Raw genomic sequence first — 27901 nt, 5'->3', positions numbered from 1 at the left:
CGATAAACTGTTGTATAATATCAGTGTCGTTTGCTTTTTCCATAAGCGAAGGAGGCAAAAAGCAATTGAAATCGCAAATATGATTTTTGTGGGGGGGAAAAAAAAAAATCACTTTTTATTTTATGGCCATATCTGGCAGTCCTGAATTATGTTGCTAAAGGGTACCTCTTTTCGTCCATCTCGAAACCTTTCTATTATCACCCGCACGTGTTTGATTTACACTGGCTCTCGAACTTGCGACTCCAAGTCATTACTGCTTGCACTGTTGGCCAAAATTTAAGATTCAATCCAAATTCAATTTAACTGTGGGGTTCAAATAAAAATACTTTTAAACCCATCTTCTCGTTGATCCAGTCATCGAGTCGCTGCATGCACAGAATCTGTATGCGTCTGCCCGTATAGGACTTTAGATGAAGTTGGGCAGCCAAAGTGACAGAGTGATACGACACCACAGTGGCACCGTTGTATTATTTAAAGGCTGGCATAGTTAATAACTCCAACAAGACAAAGCCCGTGCGCGAGTTTGAGGCTGCCTGCCTGCGGTGAGATCTGGGCTTGCGTGCGCACGTCCGAGGAGGCAGCCGGCTCCTCATTATTTGGGCCCGCGCCGCCTCTGCCGAGACAGTTCAGGCGGAAAGAGCGGCACGGGAGTCACTTAAGGTAGCCGGCGTCGAGTCACATCTTTGCTGGGTCCGCTGTGACTTGCGGTGACAGTACAGTCCTGCTGAATGCCAGCTCTGCCCTGTTAAGGCCCGGAGGTGTGCACCCCCCCAGCAAGACCGAGGAAGCGCCATCAGCGAGTCATCAGGGAGTGCCGCGCTGTGCAGTTTTGATCTTGAAACTCACACCTGTCTTTATGTGTTTGTGTGAGAAGCCAGAGTACGTCCGGTGCCTTCGCAGGCGGGAATTTACACATATTGATCGGTGATTTGTCAAGCGTGCCATGACGAGCTGTCATAATGAGCTGCAAAAAAGGAAACACTGGCCAGCTACGAGGCTCGCCGCTGGCTGACAAGCATTCATTTGGAGCCTGACATCACCTTAAAGTTGTACAATTCATAGTTCAGCTGACATAATGGAGAAATGTGCTCCTGATATCATACAAAGTGAAGTTCAACCCAAGTCTTGAGGGGCAAATTGTGCATTGAAATTCATAAGAAAATTGTATTTCGACCTGAATTATGAGAAATTAAATGTCTATAACCTTACAAATCGTAGTTTGACCACGATTATGAAAAATTGTGCCCCTAAAGTCATACAAATCGTACTTTAACCAAGATTATGGGAGAATATATGCTTCTGAAGTCATATAATTTGTAGCTCACAAAAATATTTAACACAGTGCTTGTATAAAGGTTTATGTGTGGAGCCTGCAACAGATTAATTGAATTTCATTTATTTCTCATAATTTCCAATTGGCTGACCAATATCCCAGAACAGATCTCGTTGGACCTTCGATGTTCCACTGAAATTGTGTTTGTAAAAGAATCTGTTTATAAAAAAGAAATAAGAACAAAGGCAAAATTGAGTCATAGCATCGCACCACTGGCTATTTGTGTCGTGTGTAGGACCGCCAGCACATGGCGCTCGAAGACGTTTTATTGCTTCATAAACTCGTTTTTCTTCAAGGTTTGTGTGCATTTAATCTGCTTTAGAATGCGGGGTGAACCAAACCAAACCACTTGGACATCACTCGTGCCATTCACCCGACTGGCCTTGATGCATCTCACATGGTGCCATGCATTGATCTGATTTTTTTTTTTTTTTTTTCTCTTTCTTTTTTTTTTTTTTCTTTTTTTTTGTGTGGAATTCTACTGGTCTCCTCATAACCAACAACAGCGTAGTAGTGGAGTGCACAGCAACTTGTTCTGGTCCCGTGTTTTATAGAAATGATCCAGCTCGATTGTTGAATTATTAATGAATGTTTGATTTTAACACATGCACAGTGGTACGTTTGGTTAATGTGGGTCATTCAAATAATTATTATCAGACTGATAGAGGAGCTTGCTTGAGCAAAGTTTGAGTGTTTTGAGAGGATTTGCAAAAATAATTAATATGCTTCATGTTGATGATTTATTACTACATATTCACAGAACATGTTCAGACAGATATAGGTTTAGCCAATCTTCTTCAAGCTTCACAAATGTTCAATATGTGCAAAAGCCTGTGACACCATGTTTTTCTTTTTTGCCTTACACTATTCATAGGCAATTGTAAACATTTTAGGTGGGGAGTCAATTACTTTTCACTATTCAAGGCGATGTAACGGAGTACACATACTTAGTTACTGTACTTAAAGCAGAATTTTCATTTTTTTTGGACTGTAATTTATATTTCTGGCCATATTTACTCCACTGAAGAAAATGGATGCTACCCTTTCACCGCCAGCTGTTTTAGAGCATTTTGACTGAATTTTCAGGATGCATAGATAGAATATTGTGTTCTTGGACAATATAAGCACCAAATCTAGCAAAAAAAGATTAGACTCTCTTCTTACACCAGAAAATGCTTGTTTCTACCTTTTTCCATTCTTTGCCAGTAGACCATAGTTTGTTTTTACCAAAATAACCTGTTTCTCACCAACAAGCAGAGAAAACGAGCTTTTTGTGAAAAACATGTCAAGCAGAACAGTGACTTTGACGCTAATATTTGTTGCTTTTGTGACACCTCAAACTATGAAACAACAAGAAAGAGTTTTTGATGGCAAAATAATTTATTCACAGGTATACAACTAAGAAACATGTCGCTTGCGACGCTGACTCATGTCCCGCGTTGAAAGTCTGTGACATTTTTTTTTTTTACATGGCATTCACTCCATGAACTCGGTCATCCTTTGTCACGATTGCGACACACACACTCTACCAACTACTGCGACACATACTCTATTTATTCCATAAATAGCCTATACATACTCTGTTCGAATGCGAGGTGCCTAAACTTGTTCGAATTCCTCTCCCTCATAATTGACGTAACAAGCCTAATCTTTATCCTCTACTTAAAAGCAGTTTCTTTCTGTTACGATACTTGTTCTGACTCGAGTCAAAGTCACTGAAGAGATGTAGCCTCAGCGCAGCTTCTCTCCAAATTTGCCCCATTTGTGGTCTCCCTGTTAAACATTTAACATGTAAAAAGTCAGCGAAGCGGGGGAGGGCAGTTGTGTTGATGGCCGGCGCATGCGACCGCATCCATCAAGACCGTCCTTAATCCTGCCCACCCCCTGTTGATTCAGCCCCCGCCCCACGCCTCACTTTGGACCCACGCTGGCACTACGAGAGGCATCAGAGAACATCTCAATAATTCAAGTGTACAAGTCCCCCAGCCCGGTTCTGTAGTCACACGTCCCCGCCCCGACGCATGCGGCTGTGCGTGCATCACTATTTTATTTGTCGTCTTATTCATGGCCACGCTCGCTCTCTCGCTCACCACGACATTCCGGCAGGCCTATTGCGTGGCCCGCATTGCATTTTACCACATTGCGGTCTTTTCCCTGTCTATCTAAATGATAAATGGTGTTTACCAAGTCTGGACAACATGTGGTCACCATGGCGATGGTGTCGCAACCGCCGCGCGGTCACGCAAATGGTTTGCAGTATTGTAGGAGTAACTAATTCATAGGCATGTCAAATTGTTATTGCTTAATGTGTACTTCACATGCAATGTTCTCGTGGCTATCTCATTTTAAAGTAATGTGAGTAGTCAGGCAGTACAGTAAAATGCTCGTCATACATATTAATGAGTGGTTGTGTTGTTTAAACATTTGAAATCTCACGTAATTAGACTAGTCGTGTAGTAATGTTTTGGTGGTAATATAAATATAAATGTAATCAGCGTCATTCGCCAATTATGTTAAAAACACAAAAGGTATTTGTCGCTGATAAAACACCATACAGTGGTACCTTGAAGTATGCGTTTTTCAAGATAGCAGATTTGACCACAAGGAAATGATGACAATTTTCCCAAGAGACTTCAAGCTACTTTTTGCCACTCCCAGTTGAGGAATTAAGCAGTGAACACAAACTCTGCAGCAACACGTGTAGACAGACAATAAAACAATACTCACTGGCAATTATTCTTTATCCTTTGCAAAGAACAACTGGTACTGCGGCTTATTGAGTCTTTCATAGTAGCTTTGAAACGCTTCTTTGTTTGTCTGCATGGCTGTATTATACTGCCCCCGGTGGCCAAGTAAGGGCCGCAATGAATTCCTCATGCTGTACAAACTCTTTGATAATGATTTTCAGACCAATTAAGTGAAAATGCATAGTTTCCCATAGATCTCATTGCGTCTTTAATTCTTGTGAGTACATCAGCTTTGTGGTCAACTAATCAGACCCGGATTTCACACTTTAAGTAAATCTGTAAATGCATTGATACAATCTTATCATAATTTAAGTGGATTTCTTGTGACATTTTTTGTTCGGTGGTGTGCCATGAGAGCTTTCTGATATAAAAGTATAGATTGGGAAACAGTGCACTAAGCTAACTAAAACGATGCCGGATTGCGGGATGAGTGGCGTTGCCTAGCAGATTGAGCTTCAAGTGCTCCTGCACCGTCAACTTCATCCATCGCTCTCAGTCCGCCCCGATATTTATTCACTCACAGGCAGTGAGGACGTCAGCCCGGCCAGCGAGCCGGGACGCTTTGCTCCGTGGTTAAGTTGAGTGGAGCGAGCGTCGGTGGTCTCGAAAGGACAACGCTGCTTCAGGATGATGTCCTTAAGTGCAAACAAGCCGCAGTGTTTGCACTATGACTGATGTGTTTACTTTCTGTGAAGCTGTGACATGGCTTGGCAGGGAGGGAGGATGGGGTAGACTTCAACTTGGAAAGAAAAGAGTGGTGGGGTGGGAGGGTGCAGCAACTGTTGCTGTTTTATTTGCTTTTTATCCAACTGTCAATATGAAGCTGAGGCGCCAAACAAAGCTGCTCGTCTCGCACAGAAAAGAGAAGACAAAAAGTACAATGGCTGTAGAATTTGTCGTGTGTGTTCACAGCTTGAAAGCAGAAGGCCTCTTTTGCAGTGCTAAATATTGAAGCACTGGCGTTAAGGTTTTACATATATATCTCATTGGAGCTTGAAATTGATTTGAAGTTTTCTGAAAGGAGACAAGCCGACAGAGGAGAGCAGCTGTGTGGGTTTTTTTTTGGGGGGGGGGGGCTGAGATTTGGCTAATGTAAGATTGATATATGGTTGTCGCATCTTTTTTTTTTTTCTTTATCTCGCTCTTCCCAGGCACTGCTGAATGTGGAATAGCGATGCTTTTTCTTTTCTGCCCCTTTTGACGACAACTTTCTCTTTGGTTTCCTGACTTGGTAAAGAGGTGACAGGGCCTAGTGGTGCGCACATCTGTCTCAGGGTGGAGATGTTCTGGGTAGATATGAATGACAGTGTGAATGTTCTTTTTTGTTTTGTTTTTGTCTATATGTGCCTTGCGATTGGCTGGTCTCGCTGGGATAGGCTTCAGCTCACCCGTGACCGTGAATGAGGACAAGCGGTATATAAGATGGTTTTATGGATGGATGGAAGATAATTGAGCCATTGTCAGGTATTCGTCAGGCAAATCTTGTACTCGATCAGGCCAAGGACAATCTCAAGGGTTTTGTTGTTGTTGTTGTTGTTGTTGGATAATAAACGAATTGAGTTATGTCAGCAGCAGGCGGATTTAAAGAGTAACTGCATACAGTGCTCAACCTACAGACTACATCCCCCTTTACAAAGTCACCTTTTGATCACATCCTCAGGATTTTTCTCATGATTGGACTTGCCTGTCTTTGAATTGTTGTGAACTGAACAGTTTTGAATCAGTGGCCCAATGTGGGTGTAATTTATGGTGCAGTTTGCCATAGAAAGCCAGGAAACGCAAGGTTTGATGATGAAATGTTTTTTATTTTTATTTTTTAGCTTGTGTGCTTGAAACTCATTCTTTTGCCATCAACACAGTCACACACTGGCTAAAAATATAGGACAAAAATACAGCCTGGATTCCTCCAAGCGGTTTAGTTGTGCTGTACCTATTTCATGACACCTCCTCATCTCTTCTCACATCTCTTTCCTTCCACGGAAGGTGACGAAGCATTTTTGTTTTCTTTTGAGAGCGCATCGCCGCCCTCAAAAGAAATGCCACCGGGTGCAGCCGCATAGGCACATTCCAGAAACTGCCAGTTTCCATTGTACCAAGTATTTCACATTTCACTGGCCCTTTTCTTTGGACAAACCTAAATGGAACCAAATTTTAACAGTTGGACATTAATCAAGAAGTCTGTTGAAGTACAAGACTCCACGGATCTTCTAAAATGTACAATGGACTCAGTGGAAATGGTTACACATCATGCTCCTCTTCCTCTTCCGCAGCTGGCCATGACACATCCCAGTCACCATCTCAACTTCGGGATGAACCCCGACCACGCCCGCAACTCACTGTCCAACTGCGGCATCCGTCAGCCCAAATACGGCGACAGGAAGGTTCACCACATGTACATGAGAAAGAAAGGTGAGTAGCTGTGTGGCGTTTTCCTCCTCCTCCCCATCTTCTTTTTTCAATTCACCCATTGACCTGGCCACCCTGCCGCGTTTCCCTTTCAGGAATCAACACTTTGATTAACATCATGTCCCGTCTGGGCCAGGATGACCCGTCCCCCTCCAGGTAGGCCGCCTGTGGACACACAAATGCGTGTTCATGCTATCGCTAACCGCGGGAGCAATCAAAGGTACGAGCCTTGCGATTAAGATTCCCGGCAGGCCCGCTGACAAGAAAATTAACTTGCAACCGTGGAAGGACGGGAGATCTCGGACCAAATGAAATGAGATGAATGCCTGCTCGGGATTACCTCCACCAAGGAGATTATACTTTCATCTCTGTTTTTATGCAAGATTACTTAAAAACGACTTTAACCATTTACATAAAACTTTGTGACAAGATATGAAAAAGGCGTCTTTCAGGATTATTATTTTCACTTTTTTGGGACGATTAAAATCATGAAATCCCGGTGCGGCTCTAGCCGTTGTAACATTTTGGAAGCCAGTGGTCATGTTTTCTTCCTCTCCATTGTCTTACAGTTTGTAATGCTCGTTACTCCCATTTACAGGGAATGAGCGGTAACAGAATACAACTTTCGCTTAAACGCGGTTAAAATCTGAATCTTATTTGTCTGAAAAAGCATCTGCAAATTTTATTTGTATTAACAGCAGAAAAAGATAATAAAAATCTCGACCATTTCCTGTGTGCTGTTCCTCGTAGATGCAGTCTTCCACTAGTCGCTAAGCTATCACAGAGGAATCTCTCCATTATCTGGCATTATCGTTCAGCACCCACGCAGTGCTATTCTGGATGAGTGCGCATTTGTTCTCTGGCGTGTTTCATGTTGTTCTCTCTTTCCCCCCCGTCCTCAGGATCAATCACAACGAGCGGTTGGAGTTCCTGGGCGACGCTGTCGTGGAGTTTCTCACCAGGTGAGAAGAAGGTTCTCCCGCCACGCCTGATAGACGCAACTGCTAATTGAAGTCGACTGCAATGCTGTCATCCTTTCTCCCCTCACCACCTCCAACCACTTCACTCCCTCTTTCCTCTCATCGTCTCCGTCTTTGGGTGTCTGTCACAAGTCTTCTGCGCTGTCGACGTGCGGGAGACAGTGATTTCCTGGTAATTGAAAGCGTGGATATAATTCTTACCAACCCCCCACCACCCGCCAACCTTTTTTTTTTTTTTGCCGGCCTGAGAGCTGTCATGACAACTCTCAATTAGCTGTCTGCAATGCTCAGCGTGTTATTGACTGCGGGGTGCGCGCAGTCGGTCACTGCTGCCCGCCACTTAGCCTAGCCTGGGGCTCATTATACATAGTTATTATTAATCGAGTACACCACCTACGACTGGAACCACCCTCTGTCTCTGTGACTCCTTCTCACGCAGAATTTGACCACAAGGAAATGATAGCTTTGATGATGGCTTTTGTGGCAAAACAAACTGATTTTTCAACAAACGCATGCAGTTGCTAGAAAAAGCATACAAATCATTTGGCATTACCTCGATTTCTGCATACATTGGAATACATTAAAAATGGGTCCCAAAATGTGATGTGCTCTTTAGATTACAATATATTAGATGGGATTCAACTTTATTGCTGTGAGAGATTGCGTCTAACCAGAAGTGCATACTTAGGGTGAGTTTACCCTGGACTGATCGCCAGCCAATGGCAGGGAACATAGAGACAAAAAAAGCATCACACTCACACCTATGGACAATTTAGTCTCTCCAATTAACCTGTTGTGCATGTTTTTATTTGGAATGTGGGAAGAAGTCACCGGACAAAACACACACACAAGAAACCTTCAGTATTTCCCCCCCCCCATGATGGCTTAAGTGCAAATGGAAAAAAAAAAAAGAAGCATGTCTCATTGGTTCACAGCCTCTCGATTTGTGAGACAACAAAGAATCACCCAGCACTTCCCGTCTTGCCATCTTCTGCCCACGTCTCGGATTGTTAGCGTCGGATGAGACATGCTCAGCCCGCGTTCGGGCTCTCTGAATTATTTATCAGCCTCTTGTCCAGTTAAATGGCTACAGCAGATCCGACCAAATGCCTGCTGCCCCCCCTTCCTCTCCCCTCCGCATCCAACACACACACACACACACACACACACACACACACACACACACACACACACACAGTGTGCTGCCTTTCCAGCCAGCAGAATATTCTGCACATGGAAGCAGCATAGCAGGGCCAGCCCGTGTGGCGCTGGCTCTGGTGGTAGAGGAGTCTGGAGGACGTTTTAAAAGCAGATGATGTAAAATAAATAATTCCTCCCGCAATATTTGTGAGTAAATATTTCAGAGGAACTACCAAGTAAAGTTCAGTCACAAGCTTGGACGAGTTCCTCTAAGGCTCTTGGAGCCGATTCATGTTTTCGCAGCCTGCGCGTTTTGCCTGTTCCTTCGCTGCATTTTTCTCTCATTTGGGAAATTCTCTTGTTTTAGCTCTTCTCAAAGGTGTTGCTCTGCAAAAAAAAAAAAAAAACGTCATCCAAGCATGCCTTTTTGGACAGAAGAGGAACTGCACCAAAGGTTTCCCACAAATTCATAAGCCTTCCATTATCCAGTTAGTCTTTCGATGAACAATTTAAGTTGCAACTAACCTCTGGAACCCTCGATTCATCCATCCATCAATTTTCTGAGCCGCTTCTCCTCACTAGGTTCGCGGGCGTGCTGGAGCCTATCGCAGCTATCTTCGGGCAGGAGGCCCTGAACTGATTGCCAGCCAATCGCAGCCCAAGGTTCATTAATCGACAAATTCATTTTGTCCAAAGCTCCTATAAGGTACCTCATTGTGCAGAACTTGCAGACGGTTGAATTCATGCAACAACTAATACAGGACCCTTGATAGCATAAATGTTGAGTTTAAGGAATGGAGCAGGCCTTATTTTACTGTACTTTGCTCACCCCTGATCTAAAGTAAAGTTTCCATTTTTTTCCATGGAGCTAAATATATTTATTCATTTCAAGCGCTTTGTTTCCCCGCCAACATTCCAGTACAAATTTGGGCAAGAGAACGCCACCTGCGTTCCTGTCCCGGCGTTGATTACAAATGGCGGAATTAAACGGTGGCTCGTGATTCGGAAGAAATCAAATGACACGCTGCAGGTTGGGCCAACGCTGGCTGGTAATGAAAATGGAAGCGGCTCGCCTCGGTAGCCAGCTGTGGAACCGCTGATCCGTCCGCTGGTGGGCTCCAACCCACTCGAGCCTGGAAACAAACGCCTTGCCGGATAATCTCAGAGTTCAATGAATGAATCATGAGGGAGAATAACTCACCGGTGCGCCTTGAAATGACAATAGACAGTCTATCCATCCCTTTTCGCTCATCCTCACTAGCGTTGTGGGTGAGCTGGAGCCTATCCCAGCTCACTTTCCGGGCGAAAAGCGGGGTACACCTTGGACTGCTTTTCAGCCATTTGCAGGGCAAGCATTCGCATGCACATGCACACCTGCACAGTGGTGTGCAAAGGGGGTCGCGGCAGCCCCGGGCATCCACCCGGAGATGGGCATCCAAAACGGGCTTGGGTGGGTATCGATGTTCACGCAGGCTGGCCAGAGCCGGGATTCGAACCCCGAGAACTGTGAAGCAGACGTGCAAAAGCACTTGACCGCCGTGTTGCCAACCAAAGAACTTAACCTTGTAATGTCTGTTTGTTTCCACAGTGTCCACTTATACTACCTTTTCCCCACTTTGGAGGAAGGAGGCCTGGCCACCTACAGAACAGCCATAGTGCAGAATCAACACCTGGCCATGCTCGCTAAGGTGAGCCGCCCCCTCCTCATAACAACCCGGTGGAAAGGTCCGTCAACTGACAGCCGATTGTTTGAGAGTCAACTTCTCTTTAAGGGGGAACAGGGGAGACTCGGAATTCTGTCAAGCTGCAAGCCCCCCCACCCACCCCCCCCTTTTTTTTTTTTTTTTTTTTTTCTTCCTTATTTTTCCCTTACAGGTTTGTAATTGAAGTTAAAAGGTCGTTGTTTTGGAGGAAGAGACCGGGGATCCCAGCGGGCCCCTGTAGGTCTTCCGGAAACACTGCAGGCTTTAAACCCCTGCGATCCCTCATCCCTTTCCCTCCTCTCCCTGGCTAAGCCTCGTTGAGTGGCTCGTCAGCCAAAGTACACTACAGCAACGGTGCGAGAAAGCAATTAAAAACTTGCATCTTTCATGTTGCTCCCCGTTGAATACAAAGATGTAGCCGCTCCAATCGGCATTAGCGCCGCGTAACCGTCGGCCTTGTTTCAATTTGCCGCTCGCGCTGACTTGAGCGCGATCCAGCACCTCGCCGTTGCAAAGTTGTTTAACCGTCGGCTCGAGAACTCTCGCAATTATCTTTAAAAAAAATTAAAATCTATATATATATATATATATATATATCTATAAAACTTCGCAATCTGCCGCGTGGAGGACTTAAAAGTAGGGAATGCTCCCTCGGAGTTGGAACCTTTGGGGTTTGAGTCGCAGGGGTTGGCATACCCCCAACTGTTTTCAGCCGTAATGAAGTGGCACCCTGGCTGTTTGTTTGCACGTTTGCTGCGAGGCAACTTGGACTTTGGATGCACTTTAGAGGAAGTCCAGTTGCAGTTTGCAAGTCTGGAAAATTACATTAATTTATGTGACCAAGCACTTTATCAGTTCTCTCCACTGAAATGAATTGTCCTTAATAAAACACCACCATTTTTATGTTACATGTTTAAATACAGAATTGGTGTGTTGAATGTGTGCCTTTAAGGGGCGTGGCATAGTGGTTGAGGTCAGTAGCTGGAGTCTGAGTCGCTCCCTGCGAGTGTTCTCATTTTGTATTTGTGTGTTTGACGGTTTGTCCAATTCAATGAAGGCATGACAGTACCATAATCTATCAATTTCTTTTTTACTTGACTCAAGCGACGGCATAGCTAAGGTCGCCCCGAACTCAAATTTTGGCTTTCAACAGAAAGCAAAAAAAAAATAAAAAAATCAATCGATGGCGGCTCGTAACTCGGAAAACTCGTAAGTCATGATACCACTATATCTACACAAGTAGCAAGTAGTATTCATATCACGCATAATTCGCAATACCGCAGGATTTTGAGTTTCCGCTGTAATTTTTCTTTGTCATAAAAGAAATGCTTCCTCGCCTAAGACATTAAAACTTTAAAATAATCATAATAAAGAAAAGTCTTTAAAACACATTGCAGGGAAAAAAATTGACATAGACCAAGAAATATGTCATTCTACTTCGTGGGCTGGTCCGGACCCCCGCGATAAACGAGGATTACTTTACATTGAATTCTTATGGAACACAATTGAGTCCAGTTTCTCACATGAGGCCCTGCTCAAGGCGGCAACCCCAGTTTGAGTCACGGCTATAAGAAGATTCCAGAAAATGTCCTCTTTGATACCGATGTTCTTTTCCAGAAACTGGAGTTGGATCGCTTCATGCTCTACGCTCACGGGCCGGACCTGTGCCGGGAGTCGGACCTGCGGCATGCCATGGCCAACTGCTTTGAGGCCCTCATTGGTGAGAACCGCTACCGCCGACAAGGAGTTTCGTTCTGGTCTATCAAGTTCTTCTCAGTTCGTCCATGCTTGCTCCTGTTAGATTTTGGTCAGAATTCGGACACTGGTCGTGCAACATTAGCAACCTATATTTATAAGGGGTAAAAAACTGGAAATGTAAATGGAAGTTGTGACAGCAATTGTAGCCCACATAGCATAGCTCCTGTTTTAACAGCTAAACTTACACTTCAATGAGCATTGCATTCCTAATGAGTCATGAATAAATAAACCACACCTCCAAATATTGGCCAAATAACAGAAATGCTGGCGTACTTAATGAGTTTTTCGAGCTACGGACCATAACATAATTGATTTTTTTGTTGTTTTGTGTTGCGAGCCAAAATTTTAGTTTTAAGTGAGTTGCAGGCACTCTGCCGCTTACGTGAAGTGGAAAATAATGGAGCAATTAAGGAACTGTAACGGCCTCCTTGCATGTAGGCAAAGAGAACCAGACTCGCCGATGCACTTTTAGTTGTTTATTGAACGGAGCAAATAGTCAAACTCGCAAATACAAAATGAAAACACTTGTAAGGAGCTGCTGCAGGCCACAACTCACGCCCAGATGCTCACGCGAAGTCTAACCGGCCAACCGGGTGACTCCGGCTCCTGACGTCACTCACTAGGCCATGCGAATACTACAATACGTCCAGTAATTACACCTTATGTGTGCTATTATGTTTTGAGATAAAATAGTGCTATTTGGGCGGCACGGTGGCCGACTGGTTAGAGCGTCAGCCTCACAGTTCTGAGGACTGGGGTTCAATCCCCGGCCCCGCCTGTTCTCCCCGTGCCTGCGTGGGTTTTCTCCGGGCACTCCGGTTTTCTCCCACATCCCAAAAACATGCATTAATTGGAGACTCTAAATTGCCCGTAGGCATGACTGTGAGTGCGAATGGTTGTTTGTTTCTATGTGCCCTGCGATTGGCTGGCAACCAGTTCAGGGTGTACCCCGCCTCCTGCCCGATGACAGCTGGGATAGGCTCCAGCACGCCCGCGACCCTAGTGAGGAGAAGCGGCTCAGAAAATGGATGGATGGATGGATGGATAGTGCTATTTGTCTTTACTAAAGACACATTACAGCAAAATGGTGGCAGTCTGGAATGGATAAATGGCATTTCAAATAATTTCAATGGTGAAAATGGATTAATATACGAGTAAATTTATTTAATTGAACTAGCATGGTAGGAATATGCACTCAGTTTGATCCGGATTGCTTTGGCCAGCAATTTCAATCTGAGTTAACATGTTGAGATGCTTCTTCTATCTGAGTCAGATCTTCTTGTTGTCTTTGTGTCGGATCTTTTTTCCATTCTCTTCCCTTAAAACCTTACTTCCTTTAAGCTATTAAGATCTTTATCTGAGTGTAAGTCCCCGCCGAGGCGTTAGATCCAACACGCAATACAGACCTTTGTTGACCCCGGGAGATGGTTTCACCTCCGGCCGGGCGGGCAGGCGGGCAACCCCCCGATTGACCTTTCTCTTCGTCGACACACACACACACAAATACACACATGAGCGCCGGTCCCGCTGAGCTAAGCCGGGCTCCTGGAGAGCTGCAGCGTCTGCAGCATTTTCTTATCTTATCTCCATCCTGATTGCCGAGCGCGTCGGTTTTCAAGAGCTCCTCCTCCCCGCGTCAAGCGGCGGGGCGGAAAGTGCTGAGTGGCACCGTGGCCCCCCCTGTCGGCCCCGGGGCCCCCGCACTTGTCACGGGTTCATTATCGGCGGAGACAAAGTGGTAATCTATTCTGTCCTGTGGCTGTCGGCGGCGACGGGCTCATTGCGGCGCACATCCGAGCGAGAACGCCACGCTGGAAGCCTCCTTGCTTTCATCCCCTCCAACTCCTCTCCCCCCCCCCCCTTCCATCTCCAATTTCAACTTAATAAAAGTGATGAATAAACACACTGTTCTGAAGAAGAGGAAAAGTGCTGTCAGAGACACACTAAAGAAACGGCAGACGTGAGGAAAGTGACGCGCCTTTGAGGGCGTCACGTTCTCGTCTCATGTTGCCTCTTTTCTCTCCCTGGGACTTTTTGTCATCTTCATTTCAGTTTTGGCGCTCAAACGCCGGCTTCAAGACCTTGTTAGCGAGCCGTCTTCCACTTGCTCCGCGTGTCTTTTGTGCTCTCGCTCGGCGCACATCTTTTCCGACGCTCTCATCTCGGCTTTGGCTGTTATTAGCTGGGAGACATGCCACAAGCGTGATGAGTCATGCTGTCACTGTTCCCACCTCCCCCCCCCAAAAAATAACAAATAAATAACACTTTGCCCAAGTCTCAGCAAGCAGACAACTCTCTCCGTGCAAGACAAGCATGCTGTATTATTTATTATTCCGAGATAGAATTTGTTTTTAATAGCAGAAGGAAGTGCATCAGCAGACGTAGTATTCGCTTCAAGTCTAAATGATTCTTTCCAAAAAAACTTCTGACCTTGATTGACGATCGAAGAAGAAAAAAAAAAAAGGATTTTGGTTGTTTGTACCATTACTGGAGGGGGGGGCAAGGAATTTTCACAGTACTGTGGTACCTTCACCAGTTTAATTTGTTCTGTGACCAAGCTGGTAACTCTATTTACTAGTTTATCACATCTATTTTCCCCACCGAAATGAATTTTAAATGCCATTAATCCCTTCCAGCCCTCCCAAAACCACCACCACAACCCCCATTTTGGTTTGAATAAAGAAAAATAGCACTGTTATTGTATCAAACAAAGCGTGCTGTGCATCTGCATCACTGCGCTCTACAGGACTGAGAGGATGTCTGGGTAACCTCACATTATTCACTGTACACCTATTTATTTTTTTTCAGTTTAAAAAAAAAAAAAAATCACTCATTTTTTTCCCCTCATTCTGCAGCCCGTCGAGGCGGCGGAATCTGTTAAGCCTGAATTAATTCTGCTTCATTTGCTTTTTTTACAACATACTATTATTGTTCCGGTTGAAGGCATTCATTCTGTTCTTGTTTTCGTCTTCCTGCTTTGATTTCTTTTGCAGCCTGTCGAGGCAGCACACCTGTTATCCCTCAGTGGAATGCTTGTCCTCTTTTTAATTTACAAGACATTTCTTGTTTCAGTTGCAAACATTCGCTCTCCTTGTTTTCTTCTGCTGCCCGTCGAGGCAGCGCACCTGTTGGGCCTGAATGAATTGTGCTGCTTCCGTTTCAGTTGACCACGTTCACTGTCTTCTGGTTTTGTTCTTCCCCTTTTGATTTATTCTGCAGGTCATCGAGGCTGTTGCCAGGTAGTGACATCAACAGTCTGGTCAGGGCCATTATTAATTAAAATATACACCATCAAAGCAATTCCTAATTGCTCAATTGATTTATCAAGCCCGCCCTGACTGCTGGGCACATACGTGCAAAATTAGAAATGCGCCTCGCACTTTCCTCTCCGCTTCCTTTGAAAGCCATTACTGAAATATGACGCACTCATAATGTTATGAGCGTCCCGGCGGCGCGCGCTAACGGCTTAGCGTGCATGTTTTTTGACCTTTGTTTTATTTGTTTCTCTGCCGCGGTGACCGCTGAACCTGCGCTGTGTTGCAAGTGGCAGATAATCTGCTGCTTTGCATGGGCACAGCGGAGGATGTGTCTATCTCCCGAGCCGGCGGCAGGGCAATTCTCTGGTGAAGAGAAAGGCGGTGAGGCAGCGGAGGAATGGAAAGCAAAGGCATCTGCAATGCAAATGGTTGCCCTGCAACCCTGAATAATTCCAAGTGTTGAATGGAAATCCTGCTTTTCTGATCCTCTGTCATTAACTTCTGCCAGAGTGGGCCATTCTCATTTGGGCTCTTTTGGCCTGCGTACCTCCTGTTCTTCGGTGCCCACTTTATCACTTTCGTCTGCAGAAAAAACACTCGCCGTCTTCATAGAATCCGTTGGCCTCCTGTTTGCCTCTCAGGTCCTCCGCTCTGATAAGCCTGCCGTGGCTTCCTTCCGAGTGAAAGGAATTGAGAGAAAGCGGCGGTAGCAGCAGAAGACGAAGAAAAGAGGCCCTCTCTCTGTTTTTATGGCCCTAATTTCCTTGTACAGTTGATCTGTGGATTATATGCTGCCGGCAGCCATGGGGGATACAGATGGTGAACCTTTTGTGAGGGCTCTCTCTAAGCTCTTCCTATTAAAAGAACGGAGAGAAAGGATTATCTCCCGCTCCCTGAATATCAGAATCGTGCACAATGCATCCGGTGTGTTCGCTGAGCGAGTGCCGTTTCTTTTGTTAATTGCAGCAATTGTCGCTGTGGCTCTTTTTTTATTTTTTGGGTGGGCGGAGCTTGTTTCTGACTTTTTGAAAAGTAAGCCGTTTAATGTTGCAACGGCGCTCGCTCCTTTTGTCGCTGCTCTCTCCGAAAGTTTCTTTAATGTGTTGTTTTCCGCGTCCGTCTGCTGCTTCAGCCCCCATTGAGCTGAGAGGGAGCTTAATATATTATTTGATGGATTAGAGTCTGAGCGTTTTTGAATAATTCATTCTGGGTTATTAATGTGACTGTCAGCCGCTGGTGTTTCGTACGCCCCTGACTCGCACTTTTTTGTGGTCACGGAAGGCTCTCAGACATTGGAATTCTGGTCCCAAACACAGCGCAGTCGGGCCAGCACGGCTGAACGAGGGTTCTGACAGATGCGGACGTTCATTAGAGGCAGGCCTTGTGTGCGCACAAAAGAAAACACTACAATGTGGTCTCACTGACCTCTATCAAACATCCATAGTGCCCATTCACTTGCTCGATGCTCCTCTTTTTGGCTCTGAGTCGCACTTTACGGACTTTAAATCCAAATCTAACCATCTTAGGTCTGTCGTCCCAGGGCACCTGAAAGAATGAAGTTCAGTTCAACCTGTGTTTAATGCTTCAACGGTCACAAAGATCCAAGACCTTGTGAATGTATTATGGGAAACGCCAAGTAGCTGTGAGACCAAGCCAAAGTGAAGAGAGAGCTACAATATACATGATGATCTTACACACTGTAAAGTGAAAATAAATGTCTTCTAGATTTGACACAGGCTTCGAAAGGGTGAGGAATCAAACCATTCTCTCGGTTCTCAGTTGCTAGGGGCGTGTCCTCTGAATGCGCTGACACCAATTCTACAACTTGGAAAAATGGATGCTGCTTTGTCTAGCATCTTTCTTATGCCTACACATAACTACATATTTTAACTGTGAAAATATAGCTGATTTAGGCATCCTGTGGTTGGAAGATATCCCAACGGATCAACGTGGGGCTTTTCCATACTGTGACAACGAGGCGCTCTAAAGCAGCCATGCCAGCCCGAACCCCCAGTCCACACGGTGGCTGTTGCATTGGACCTTTTTTTTTTTTTTTTTTTTTTTTTTCCCCCCCCCCCCTCCTTTGCTCTTCCGTCTCATATCCGTGATGTGTGCGCCATCACGGCTGACATCGAGGCACTCTAAAGTGGCCACGCCAGCAGAATCCCCGTAGAGAAGATATATTTTCGATTTTTGGTGTGTAGCAATGGCTACCTAACTCGGTAACTGCACATCACAATTGCGCGGGGTGACCGCTAATCAAATGAAGGTGCTCAAGTTCTTACTGTATATGGTGGGGGAGGGGAGGGGAAGGGCAGTGGGACATGCAGGACACTCAAGCAGCTGTTTGAACTGCACCCAAAAAAAATCTGGAAAACTGAAATGGTAACAAGCAGTTAAATGCTATAACTCCACCTTTGAGTACTACATAATTCTCAGTCTTTGCACATTATCAGCATATATCTTCAAACATTTCAAATATATTTAAAAACAAATCTCTGAATTTACATTATAGGGTCTTTCAGATACACACAATCCCTATTATCCCTGAGTCTTACTAGTTCATCTTGTCAAAACATTTCTGGTCATTTGTATGATTCCAACTTTATGGGTCAGGAAGACTTTTCTCTCTCCAGTCCTCAAAGCAAGCTCCATAAAGACATGGTTGGATGGTGAGTGGCATGAGCCAATTCTCAAGTGGACAACCAGTCCCGCAGACACTCCCAAGCCAGAAAAGTATAAACTCTAGCTTTTGACTTGCTGTCAGTATCACGGCCACATATCCTAACACTTTTTGTGTCCACATATGGTTAAAGGGATCCCTGAATCCATCACATATTCCCATAATGGACTGATGACAGGGGATGTCCTGCGGCCGTAACACGGTCCAGCTGCAGAAGACGTGCGGCGGTTTGGCGCGGTCATGCTGCTCCTGCAGCAAAGGGATGCCGGCGTCTTAATTGCTAGGGCCTCTTTGCGGCTGCGTGCGGAGGCTGTCAGCCGCAGCTCGGCAGGCTGTCGGGCCGGACAGGAGCGCGCTCACATGTCTCTGTTTAATGATTGCACCAAGTTGTGCAATTTATTGGATGGCTTTGGGGCACACGTTTTATTTTATTTAATTTTTTTATTTTATTTTTATTTTTTTCTTCCACTGACAGCCTCCTTGTCAGGGCAGCTCCAGCATGAATTAACTGCATATCTTGCTTTCTTCATCCAAAGGCCCTTTGATTGACACCAAAGGTGTTACTTTGAGATTTTTAATACCTTTTCAAATCCCCCCGGGGGCTCTGCTGATTTCTCCCTGCTTTACCCCAGCCCCCACCCCCCAACACACACACACACACACACACACATTCTGCTCCTTCATGGGAGAACTTTTGAAAATCTAATCAGAGGCAAAAAAGTTTGTTTCAATGACTTTGACGCATCCGTTTGGGTGTTTTCCAAATGCGCCGTGTCATCAAATAATGAAGTTAACTGCCTCCCGGACACACCCTCATCGACTCAGCCCCCCAACACGCGCGCACACATACACAAATGGTAGTTAAAAGCCATTGAAATGCGGTCTCACAGCTGGTCTCCAGAGGCAACATCTGTCACGTAGCAGCATCTCAAACTCTGCAGCAACCACAAATCCCCGGTGCCGATACTTAGCGGAGAGCATCCCGGGAAGAGCCTCAGAGAGCTCCATGTGGTCGGCCCTCATGCCCTCCCCAGCCAAATTTACACTTGACTTGCACATCTGAAAGGACTTAAACAGTGAGCTGCTTTTCATGCAGCGTTTACGTTGAGGCCACACGTGCCGCACGAGTATTTTTAAAAACACTTTTCTTCTCCAGACACATGAGCCCACATCAATGGAGTTTGAAAAATGTGGGGGCGGGGCTGGGGAATGTAGGCTTTCAAGTCAACAGGTGACGACAGAACACCTTTACTGTAAGGCCGTTTTATGCACAATCTGAAGAAGAGGCACAATACAGCAGAGCTGAGTTATACCCTGGAACTTTTGAATTAAATAATATCTTCACATTATAACATAACAATAAATAGAAACATAATGAATCCGTTTCAGTTCCAAAATAACAATTTAATTTAACTCATTCACTGCTGTAGACGTTTATATACGCCAACTGGAATCTAACGGTTTACTTAGTACATATATTTTGGTCAAGTATGTTTTTAAACGGGTAGGTGCGGAAGAGGTCCTCCTCGCCCAGCTTGTTTTTGAAATTGCATTGCTTTGTATTTGAGTCCAGCACGTTAGCGTAGAAGGTGAAGATTGGGGGCAAATTTTGGCTTGTCGTGTCAGTTACGATGGAGAGAAATGGCAACACTTGATAAGTTGTACAAATTGAGGCACCTCATACTCCAACCAAGCTTGTATATAAACAGTGTATGTGTCACGGTAGTTCGTGGATAGTGAAATGAAGCAGTAAAAAAGCTGCACTTGACCTATGTGGTGCGCTCATGTGTTTTAGTAGTTATCTGTAAATGATTATTTTGCCATCAAAAGCCCTTTCTCAGTATTGTTTTTGTTGCTTTATAGTTTGAGTTGTCACAAAAGCAACACATATTAGCATCAAAGTCACTGTTGTCTGACCTGTTTCTTTTCACAAAAAGCTTTTCCTTAAAGTTCCTTAAACACTGGCTGGAATTTTCCAATAGGGTGACCTAAAACGGAAAGTTTTCAGAAATATCCCTGCCGGTGTTGACATTTCTTAAGACTATTTAGACTTTATGTGGAGTTAAGATTGGCTAGGATCTCATTTCGATTGTTTACCACCCTGCGATTGACTGGTGACCATATAATGGTTTACCCTGTCTCTTGCCCAAACTTAGCTTTCAACTCCAACTCCTGCAACCCTAATGAGGACAAGCACTATAGACAATGGATGTTTGTGTAAGCTCCCTGCATCTAGTCCGCAGTGACTTTCGAGATGTCGAAATCAACCTCAGTCTTTGCACGATTTTCCAATATAGAGACTTCAAACCTAAGGCCACATGACAATTATGTTTTCAAAAATATGTGCTGGGTTTGACGTGTTCTTAAGAATATTTAGACTACATGTGGTGTTGAATGAGTCGTTTTGCTTCCAAAGTCATCCTTTTAACTCTTAGCTGACTGCTCGTGTACACGTTAGTTGGAGGTTGCTTCTCACCGAGTGGAAGTGAGTCGTCAGTAGACTTAATCACATTTAAACAACATTTGTTCCACACTAGCAGTTTGGTGGTGAAGGACACACCAGCTTGTGTGTTTGTGTGTGTGTTACTGTTTGTCATTGTGTGTTTGTCATTTGTTTGTATTTCTTTATGTGCTTTTGCTGTGTGGCAGTGCAAATGGCCTGTTTGCCATCTGAAAGCACTTTTCCTTCCCAGATGATGAATCCCTCATATGTTTTTGATGTCTTCCATGAAAGCCGCTCGCGCCTTTCCACTCGCGCGCGCCCATTTCCCGCGCCTCATTTATGCACGTAATAAAAAGGGCTGCATGATTGTATACCCAATTTGCCAGGTGGTTATTACTTTCCAAATTGAATGAGCCGCCCTAAGTGTGATGGTTGCAAGTTGCGCGCCGCTTAAAGGCACTCTGATAGTTGCAGCGAGTTGAGTAAAAGAACAAAAGATGCGGAGGAGAGCTGACTTTCTGGTAAGGGGGGTGGGGTGGGGTGGGAGGGGGAGCCAGATGCTGCAAATCATTCCCACAGAGAGAAAGAGAAAGCGAAAGACACATTTGTTATATTCACCCTGCCAACAGCGCTCCTACATTCTGGACCAGTTCTTTTGTCCAATTTATTTTCTCTTCCTCATCTTTTTTTTGTGTATGCTTGGATGTGCACTGTTTGCATAAAAATGTCTTTTATTTCCAACGCAGATAAACAAAGCTGTGTGTTATTTTATTTGTTTTAAGTATTTCTGTGAGTTTTTTCTTTCTTAGTTGAAAAAGTCCAAGTCATCTTTTGTGGTGTGGTGTTTTTATAGTGGTGACATCCCTTCTTCCTCTTCACAAAAAGCCCTGAGGTCATTTTGCGCCCAAAACATAGAAAACAATAAAAACAGTCCTACTTCTAATGAAGCAGTTTCTCCATCCTTTTTTATAAAAGCGCTTGTCCTCGTTAGGGTCACGGCTGAGCTGGAGTCTATACCAGCGTTCACACTCTCATTCATACGTGTGGACAATTTAGAGCCTTTAAAAAAGCATGCTTGCTTTTGAAATGTGGGAGGAAAAGGAGGAGGACATGGGAACTGTGCTGAGATTCGAGCCCGGAACCTCAGAACTGTGTGACAGACCTGTTGACCACTAGTTCCCCGTACATACCCACAGTTCAATGAAAATAATGTTTGTGTGTGTGTGTGTGTGTATATATTTATGATCCTGTGGCATTAATAAAGTCTTAATGGCATCTGGCGCAGGTGCCGTTTATTTGGAGGGCGGCTTGGATGAGGCCCGGCAGCTCTTTGGACGTCTGCTCTTCAACGGCCAGGTAATGTTTGACGCTCGCTCATCTCAAGCTTGCTGCTTTTCTATTCATCTTGTCAGCCGTGTTTGTTTTTAGTCACTCCTAATCAAGCGTGAAGAATGTCCTCCGGTCTTGGTCAAAGAACCGTCATAAACATTGGAGTTTTATTTGCGAGTAAAACTTCACAGGGAGATGAAAGTTGGCCACAAGTCGACACATGGTATGATTTGAGAACGCGGCTTCACAGCCGGAACGTCTGCTCTTATTATTTTAAGCAATACATCCAGACATGAAACATGTCTCACATTTGCATATTTATTTTCAACCAACGTGATTCAACTCCTGATGCTCTTGGATAAAAAAAAATGAGGGGGAAAAAAGCATCTGTAATATTTAGCACTTTGAGATGGAAATTTAATTTACTTGCTTTTTTAGTGGCTTTCAATGCACTTGTCTATAATGCATTGTAATATGCACAGACACAGCCACAACATCTAAAGCCTGGAACCTAACGAGATCTAATCCAAAGTTTTGCCTTTACAAAGATAACGGTGCTCACTTTGGATTGAGACAGTCAGCTATGCTCTCGTTTGGCCAAATAAGGTAACCAAAATATTAGACACAGCTGTCACTATGAGGCCGTGCAAACGGACCCTCCCACCGCCACAAAAGTTGGGAGGTTCACTGGACAGGATAAAAAGTCTGAAGGAAAGTCATGAGCGAGTTGTGGCATTTATTCATTTATACCAATAAATCTTTTCAGGGCGGACCGTTCATCAGGACACAAGATGATGTTGAGTTGAGTTGAGCTATTAGAGATTCTTGTTTTATGGCGGCGACGTCAAAATTTGCTGCCTTGCTCCGACAAAACGCTGTGGTGAAAGCTACATTTTTTTGCAACTTGGAAGGTGTAGCATAATGTCGCTGTCAGGTGGAATCCTTCTATGTCCAAATTTGCCCAATTTCATATTTTTCCCCAAATTGATACTATTCGTCTGTCCCCACGTCGCCTGTTATTTCTATGCATTATTAACCAATTCAAAGTTGTGAACGTAGCTTGAGAAGAAATCTATTCATTCTCTTGAACGCTTTAACAGTCTGAGAAGTGTTGTAAAACACCGACTCTTCCCTTACTCTGCAAAAGCCGTGCATTGTTTTGTCACCTCAAGATTGAAAGTCTGGATGTTTTTAGACAATAACGAGTGAAAATAGCTTGGGTACATTTGAGTAAGTAAGAATTTTTTTTTGTCTACCTGAGATAGACATGCCTACTAAATATATTGTTGCTAAGGAAAACTGGCTATGGGGGGGTGAATTAAAAATCAATCAATCAATCAATCAATTCTGCCTGCAAAATTTGTTGCAAAAAACCCTCAAATGGCAATTTAATTGTCCTAAGATAAAGAAATGAGGCAATTTCAAGAGGGTCTTAACCTCACCTTGCCTGTTCTGGTCTTAATAATAGTTATTAAATTAATACTTCTGATGGTCTGAATCAAAATTCTACTAACCTTCACAGTATTGGATCTCATTAGATTGTGCCTGCCATTAGAATGTCGTGACTGCTCGGTGCCGATTTATTATGCACATAATCATGGTAATGCTTAACCTGCTCATCGCTACCGTGTCTGCTGAAGTCAAATGAAATGTCATATTCTCTCATAAGCAAATATCTTTATTTATTTATCCACACTTCCTTCGGCTTGTTTGCCAAACTAAAACATCAAGATAGAAAGAAGAAGTAGTCAAAAGTGAAATATAGATGAAGTGCAGGAGAAACATTGCAGTCTGGCAGCGTGCAGCAAGACACCTGCTGTCATTCAAGTGTGTGTGCGTGTGTGTGTGTGTGATTGGCAGCCATGAATAATTGATGATTTCTTTTGTATTTGCATTTATCTTGTCCATGAACGTTACGAGTCAATTAAAAGACTTACAGCAGGTCTCACATGCATGCACACACACACACACACACACACACACACACAAGACACGACGCGGTCCAGCAGAGTCTTTTGATCCAGACCTAAGATCTTTGACGGAGCACATCAAAAAAGTTTGAGGACTAAATATTTGAACATCTCACAGCACAAAACTACAGGGGAAAATTATCATGAATTATGGATCACTTCTCCCAAAAGTAAGAGCAGCTAGTGATCGCTCCAAGGATTAAAAGTGATCTTCTTAATTCAACTGAAATGTTTCAATTTACCAATTCAACTCCCTGTCTTCATTATTTTCTTCTGGTTCGGGTTTTTCATCCGTGCTCATTAAATTTGAAACGTAAAAATGTTTGAACTTGATAAGTTTGCCGATACTCCTCTTCAGTGAGGACGTATTCAATCTGTGCTCATTTAAGCTTTAATTGTTCGGCTTTCCTTGACTCCTTGACAAAGGTAATCCCTTTTTAAATGAGTATTTTTAATGTGACGGGGATTAGCCTGGGATTTACGGAAAATAAGTATTTAAAGTAGTTTCATCAGACTAGAAAAAATTTGTTTGACCTACTTTACAGATGACATAATGATTTTGAAACCAAAATGTGGGTATTTGAAAGGGTACCAGGCGGGATTCCAAATGTATTTTTTTATTGCAGATTTATACTGTTGGTCATTGCTCAAAAACAATGAATGTTATACGCTCACTGTGTCGTGTTACTTTATAAAGTTTAAGTCACTAATAATATACTCTTTCACATAGAGATCATGCAAAATTGGTACATCAGGGCCAGCATTCATTTGCTTATACCTTTTTCACAGAACCCAGCAAAATTTATTGCTGTAATCGTCTGGTTCTTTCTGTCACACAGTGACACTGCGCAAGTGTCTGATATGACTCATAAAATACACACGTTACGGCTTTGATACTACTTCCAAAGGCAAACAATTGCCTGGTTGACTCTGTCCCCTTTTCCTTCGCCACCCATTCCACATTTTTGCGACTTTTCCCATAGAAATGCAGGTATTTACAGGCATTGTGAAAGGGGCATACCGAATATATTGACATTTAGACCAAAGGGTCTTGAAATGAATGCGATTGACTCCTTGTTGGCATGCACCTGCTTTCTTCATCAAATTTGTCTTCCTTTGGCTTGTGGAACGCTTGCAATTTGATTACCCTCGGATCAAAATCGGGCCTGTTCCAAATGTGGATAAAAATTGGATATGTATTGGATACTTGCCAAAACAACACAAATAATAAAAAAAACCCACTAATAAATCTATACTACAGCAACAATGTAAATCCAGCCTTTCACGTCCACTGAAAGACAACACAAAAGTTGCACGAAAGTTGAACAACTGAATGTTTGCGTCCGCGCTGCTTGTGGATTGAAATAGCTTGACTTGTAACCCCCCCACGCTGAATCCTCCTGATGGCCGCCCTGCTGCACAAAGCTGCGAGGAGCAGACAGATGGACGCGGCGAGCAGACAGGCAAGGCGGCCGGGTGGTATAGCCGGCGTGGTGGGTTTGGGGGGCGGGTGGGGTGGTGGAGTGGGGCGGTTGGTCTACTCTGTGAAGGAAATGCAGATCCATTCCTGTGCTCTGCATCCGAGCGGGCTTCATTACCAAACTAATGAGATGCAATAGAGAAGAAGGAGCATGTACATCGCACCCATTAGAGGCTAAAATGTCTTCTATTTGTCAGTAAGGGGGTCCGTTCACACCTGGCTGACTGGTCCCATACTCTCCTTGTTTGTCTCTAACAACACTGATTCACACATGGATGCCCCTCCTCATAGCATTCTTCTTTTTATTATTCGTGCAACAACAACAGAATGCTGCATGTTGTCTCCCATCTCTTCCCTTCCTCTTATTAACACTCGGGGATATGGTTACCCTCGCAGATGTTTTGCACTGCTCCTCTCATGACGCGTCTAAACAAAAAGTTACAAATCGCACGTGTGATTCAGAGCCCTCAAGTTAACAGTTTTTACCCTTTCACTCGCTTTCTTGAATTCCCTAATTTAAGGGTTCTCAACTTAGTTGAGTTGACATTTATCAAACAATGCCCTCATAATTCTAACACCAATTAAACATGGGAATTAAAAAAATATTTTTTTTTTTTAACATGGGAATTAAAATATATATATATTTCAACCTGAATATTTATGACCTGTTTAATAGAAAGTAACGTCACCAAATTCCATTGAATTAAATTCAATGTATATCCATCTAGCTAGCTAGCTGACATGCACTGTTTTACACTCGCAACGGGGCTGCATTCATTTAAAAAAAAAAAAAAAAAGACTATGCGGACCTCGGGGGTCACGGCAACCCCAGTTTGAGAACCCCTATTGCCCCAGCTGGCATTAATGAGCGCATCAGTTATTGTTGTTTTTTCAGCATCGCATCACCTTTTGTTTCCAAACAAACCGGGAGCGAATTTAGCTCTACTCGGCGGAAAGGCAAGATGCTAATTGGCTAATGACGGCGCAGTGGAGGTTATTAAAGCCTCACTGGGGAGAATGACAGCCTGGCACGGAGGGCGGGGGTGTTCTCTGTCGCTCCAGTCCAACCTGGACTCTGCATTAATATTGCAGAGGAGATGTTAATGCCACCGTGTGGTCCTCAGGGAATTCCCTCTGTGGAGGAGCAATCATCCTGATGAATTCACTTTGTGCCCATTGGCCAATCTTCATACTTTCATTAACTCTCTCTCTCTCTCTCTCTCTCTCTCTCTCACACACGTACACGGAAAGTTTTCTTTGACAACTCTGATGGTCTTAAATGACGCTTCCTGGCAATGCCCTTTAGATATCTTCCCTGCCGCATCAATATCACTTTTAAAGCCATCTTGGACAACCACTTGGTAGAAAAAAATTGGGTTGGGGTAGGAATTTGGGCTCTGCCCTTACTGTGTGGAGTTGGCATGTTCCCCGCGAACGCATTAGCGCACCATTGTCCCGATTCCTTTCCCGTTTCCCGCCCACACGGCGACACGCTCCGAAATGAGTTTTCATTCACTGACAACAGACTCTGTTTGGGACCCGAGGGTGGCTTTTATGTGCTTATCGATCAGCCGGGCTATCTCTTATCGATCGCTCTGCTGCACGACTACATTTGATGGATTGATTGGCAGCGTACGGCTGGAGACCAATTTGTCAGCGAGCATCGGACCTTATCAGAGAGGAGCACCATTATGTCCCCATCATGGATGGCCCTCGCTCCCGCGAGAGCGTGTGGAGAAAGTCCAGCGTTGCCTGTTCACGCTCTGCTTGGCATCCTTGCGTGCCGGCTGGATTCCTCGGTGGGTTTGAGCGGCGCTGATTAAAGCCTCCTTTGATTGAAGCCCATCTCGACATGGAGTCCGTACAGGTAGCTTCATTTCACGCGTAATTCCAGCTGCCATTAAAAACGCTGTTCAAACAAACACACACACACACAGACTTGTTTCTCCCATTTCTCTGTAGTGCGTCTGGCGGCTGCAGATCATTTGTGCACCCGGTAATTACAGCAGTCTCGGGGGGGGGGGGGGGAAAGAAAAGAAAACATGTTATTCTTAAATCCCCATTCCATGCCGGCTTAGTCATTGTCTGCCTCGTCTTAGCGAACGGCTGTAATTGAAACATTAGCTGTTGGGGTCCGCGCTACCACTTCATTAGGCACACCTACGCAATCACATTCCCAGCTCTTGTTGCTAAGTGCTAATGCTAAGTCTATTGACTCACATTACAACAGAGTAAAATACAACATAATGGCATTGCGCTTTTTAGAAAGATGCTATTTAATTACGGTATTCATTATATACTATGTTGGGTATTGGTGCAGCATCCTGAGAACTATTTCTGATATTGTAATTATTTTGCAATAGCTAAATAGACACAGTATAAGAAAATATATTTTATTTCTGTGGGAACATTTTGTCGTACTTTCAATAGCTCACATATACATAAAAAAGACATTATACACACTTTAATACAGGGGTGTCAAACTCATTTTTGTCATAGGCCATATCGTAGTTATGAATTCCCTTGGAGGGCCGCTACGACTGTGAACCCTGTTTTGGCAAATCTTTTTCTGACATACATTTTTCCAACACAACCCATATAAATGAAAGATTACCTCATATACTGTAATTACATACAGTATACTGAACACATTGATGAATAACCAGTTTTGA

At 44.1% G+C, this 27901-nt stretch overlaps 1 protein-coding gene across 3 annotated transcripts in view; it reads left to right on the top strand.

The window, feature by feature from the left end:
* The window catches only part of drosha (drosha ribonuclease III), an 88061-nt gene that overhangs the window by 25107 nt on the left and 35053 nt on the right, over positions 1 to 27901 (top strand). For all 3 annotated transcript variants that reach the window (XM_061757596.1, XM_061757593.1, XM_061757595.1), the window contains exons 18-23: positions 6351 to 6489; positions 6582 to 6642; positions 7389 to 7448; positions 10195 to 10294; positions 11927 to 12029; positions 21736 to 21806. In XM_061757596.1, coding sequence (XP_061613580.1) covers positions 6351 to 6489; positions 6582 to 6642; positions 7389 to 7448; positions 10195 to 10294; positions 11927 to 12029; positions 21736 to 21806 — 534 coding nt within the window. The remainder of the gene's footprint in view (positions 1 to 6350; positions 6490 to 6581; positions 6643 to 7388; positions 7449 to 10194; positions 10295 to 11926; positions 12030 to 21735; positions 21807 to 27901) is intronic.

Source organism: Phyllopteryx taeniolatus, chromosome 20, assembly GCF_024500385.1.
Source record: "Phyllopteryx taeniolatus isolate TA_2022b chromosome 20, UOR_Ptae_1.2, whole genome shotgun sequence".
NCBI classification, from domain to species: Eukaryota; Metazoa; Chordata; class Actinopteri; order Syngnathiformes; family Syngnathidae; genus Phyllopteryx; species Phyllopteryx taeniolatus.
Note: the sequence above shows the minus strand (reverse complement) of the source record. Positions and strands in the feature narration are given on the sequence as shown.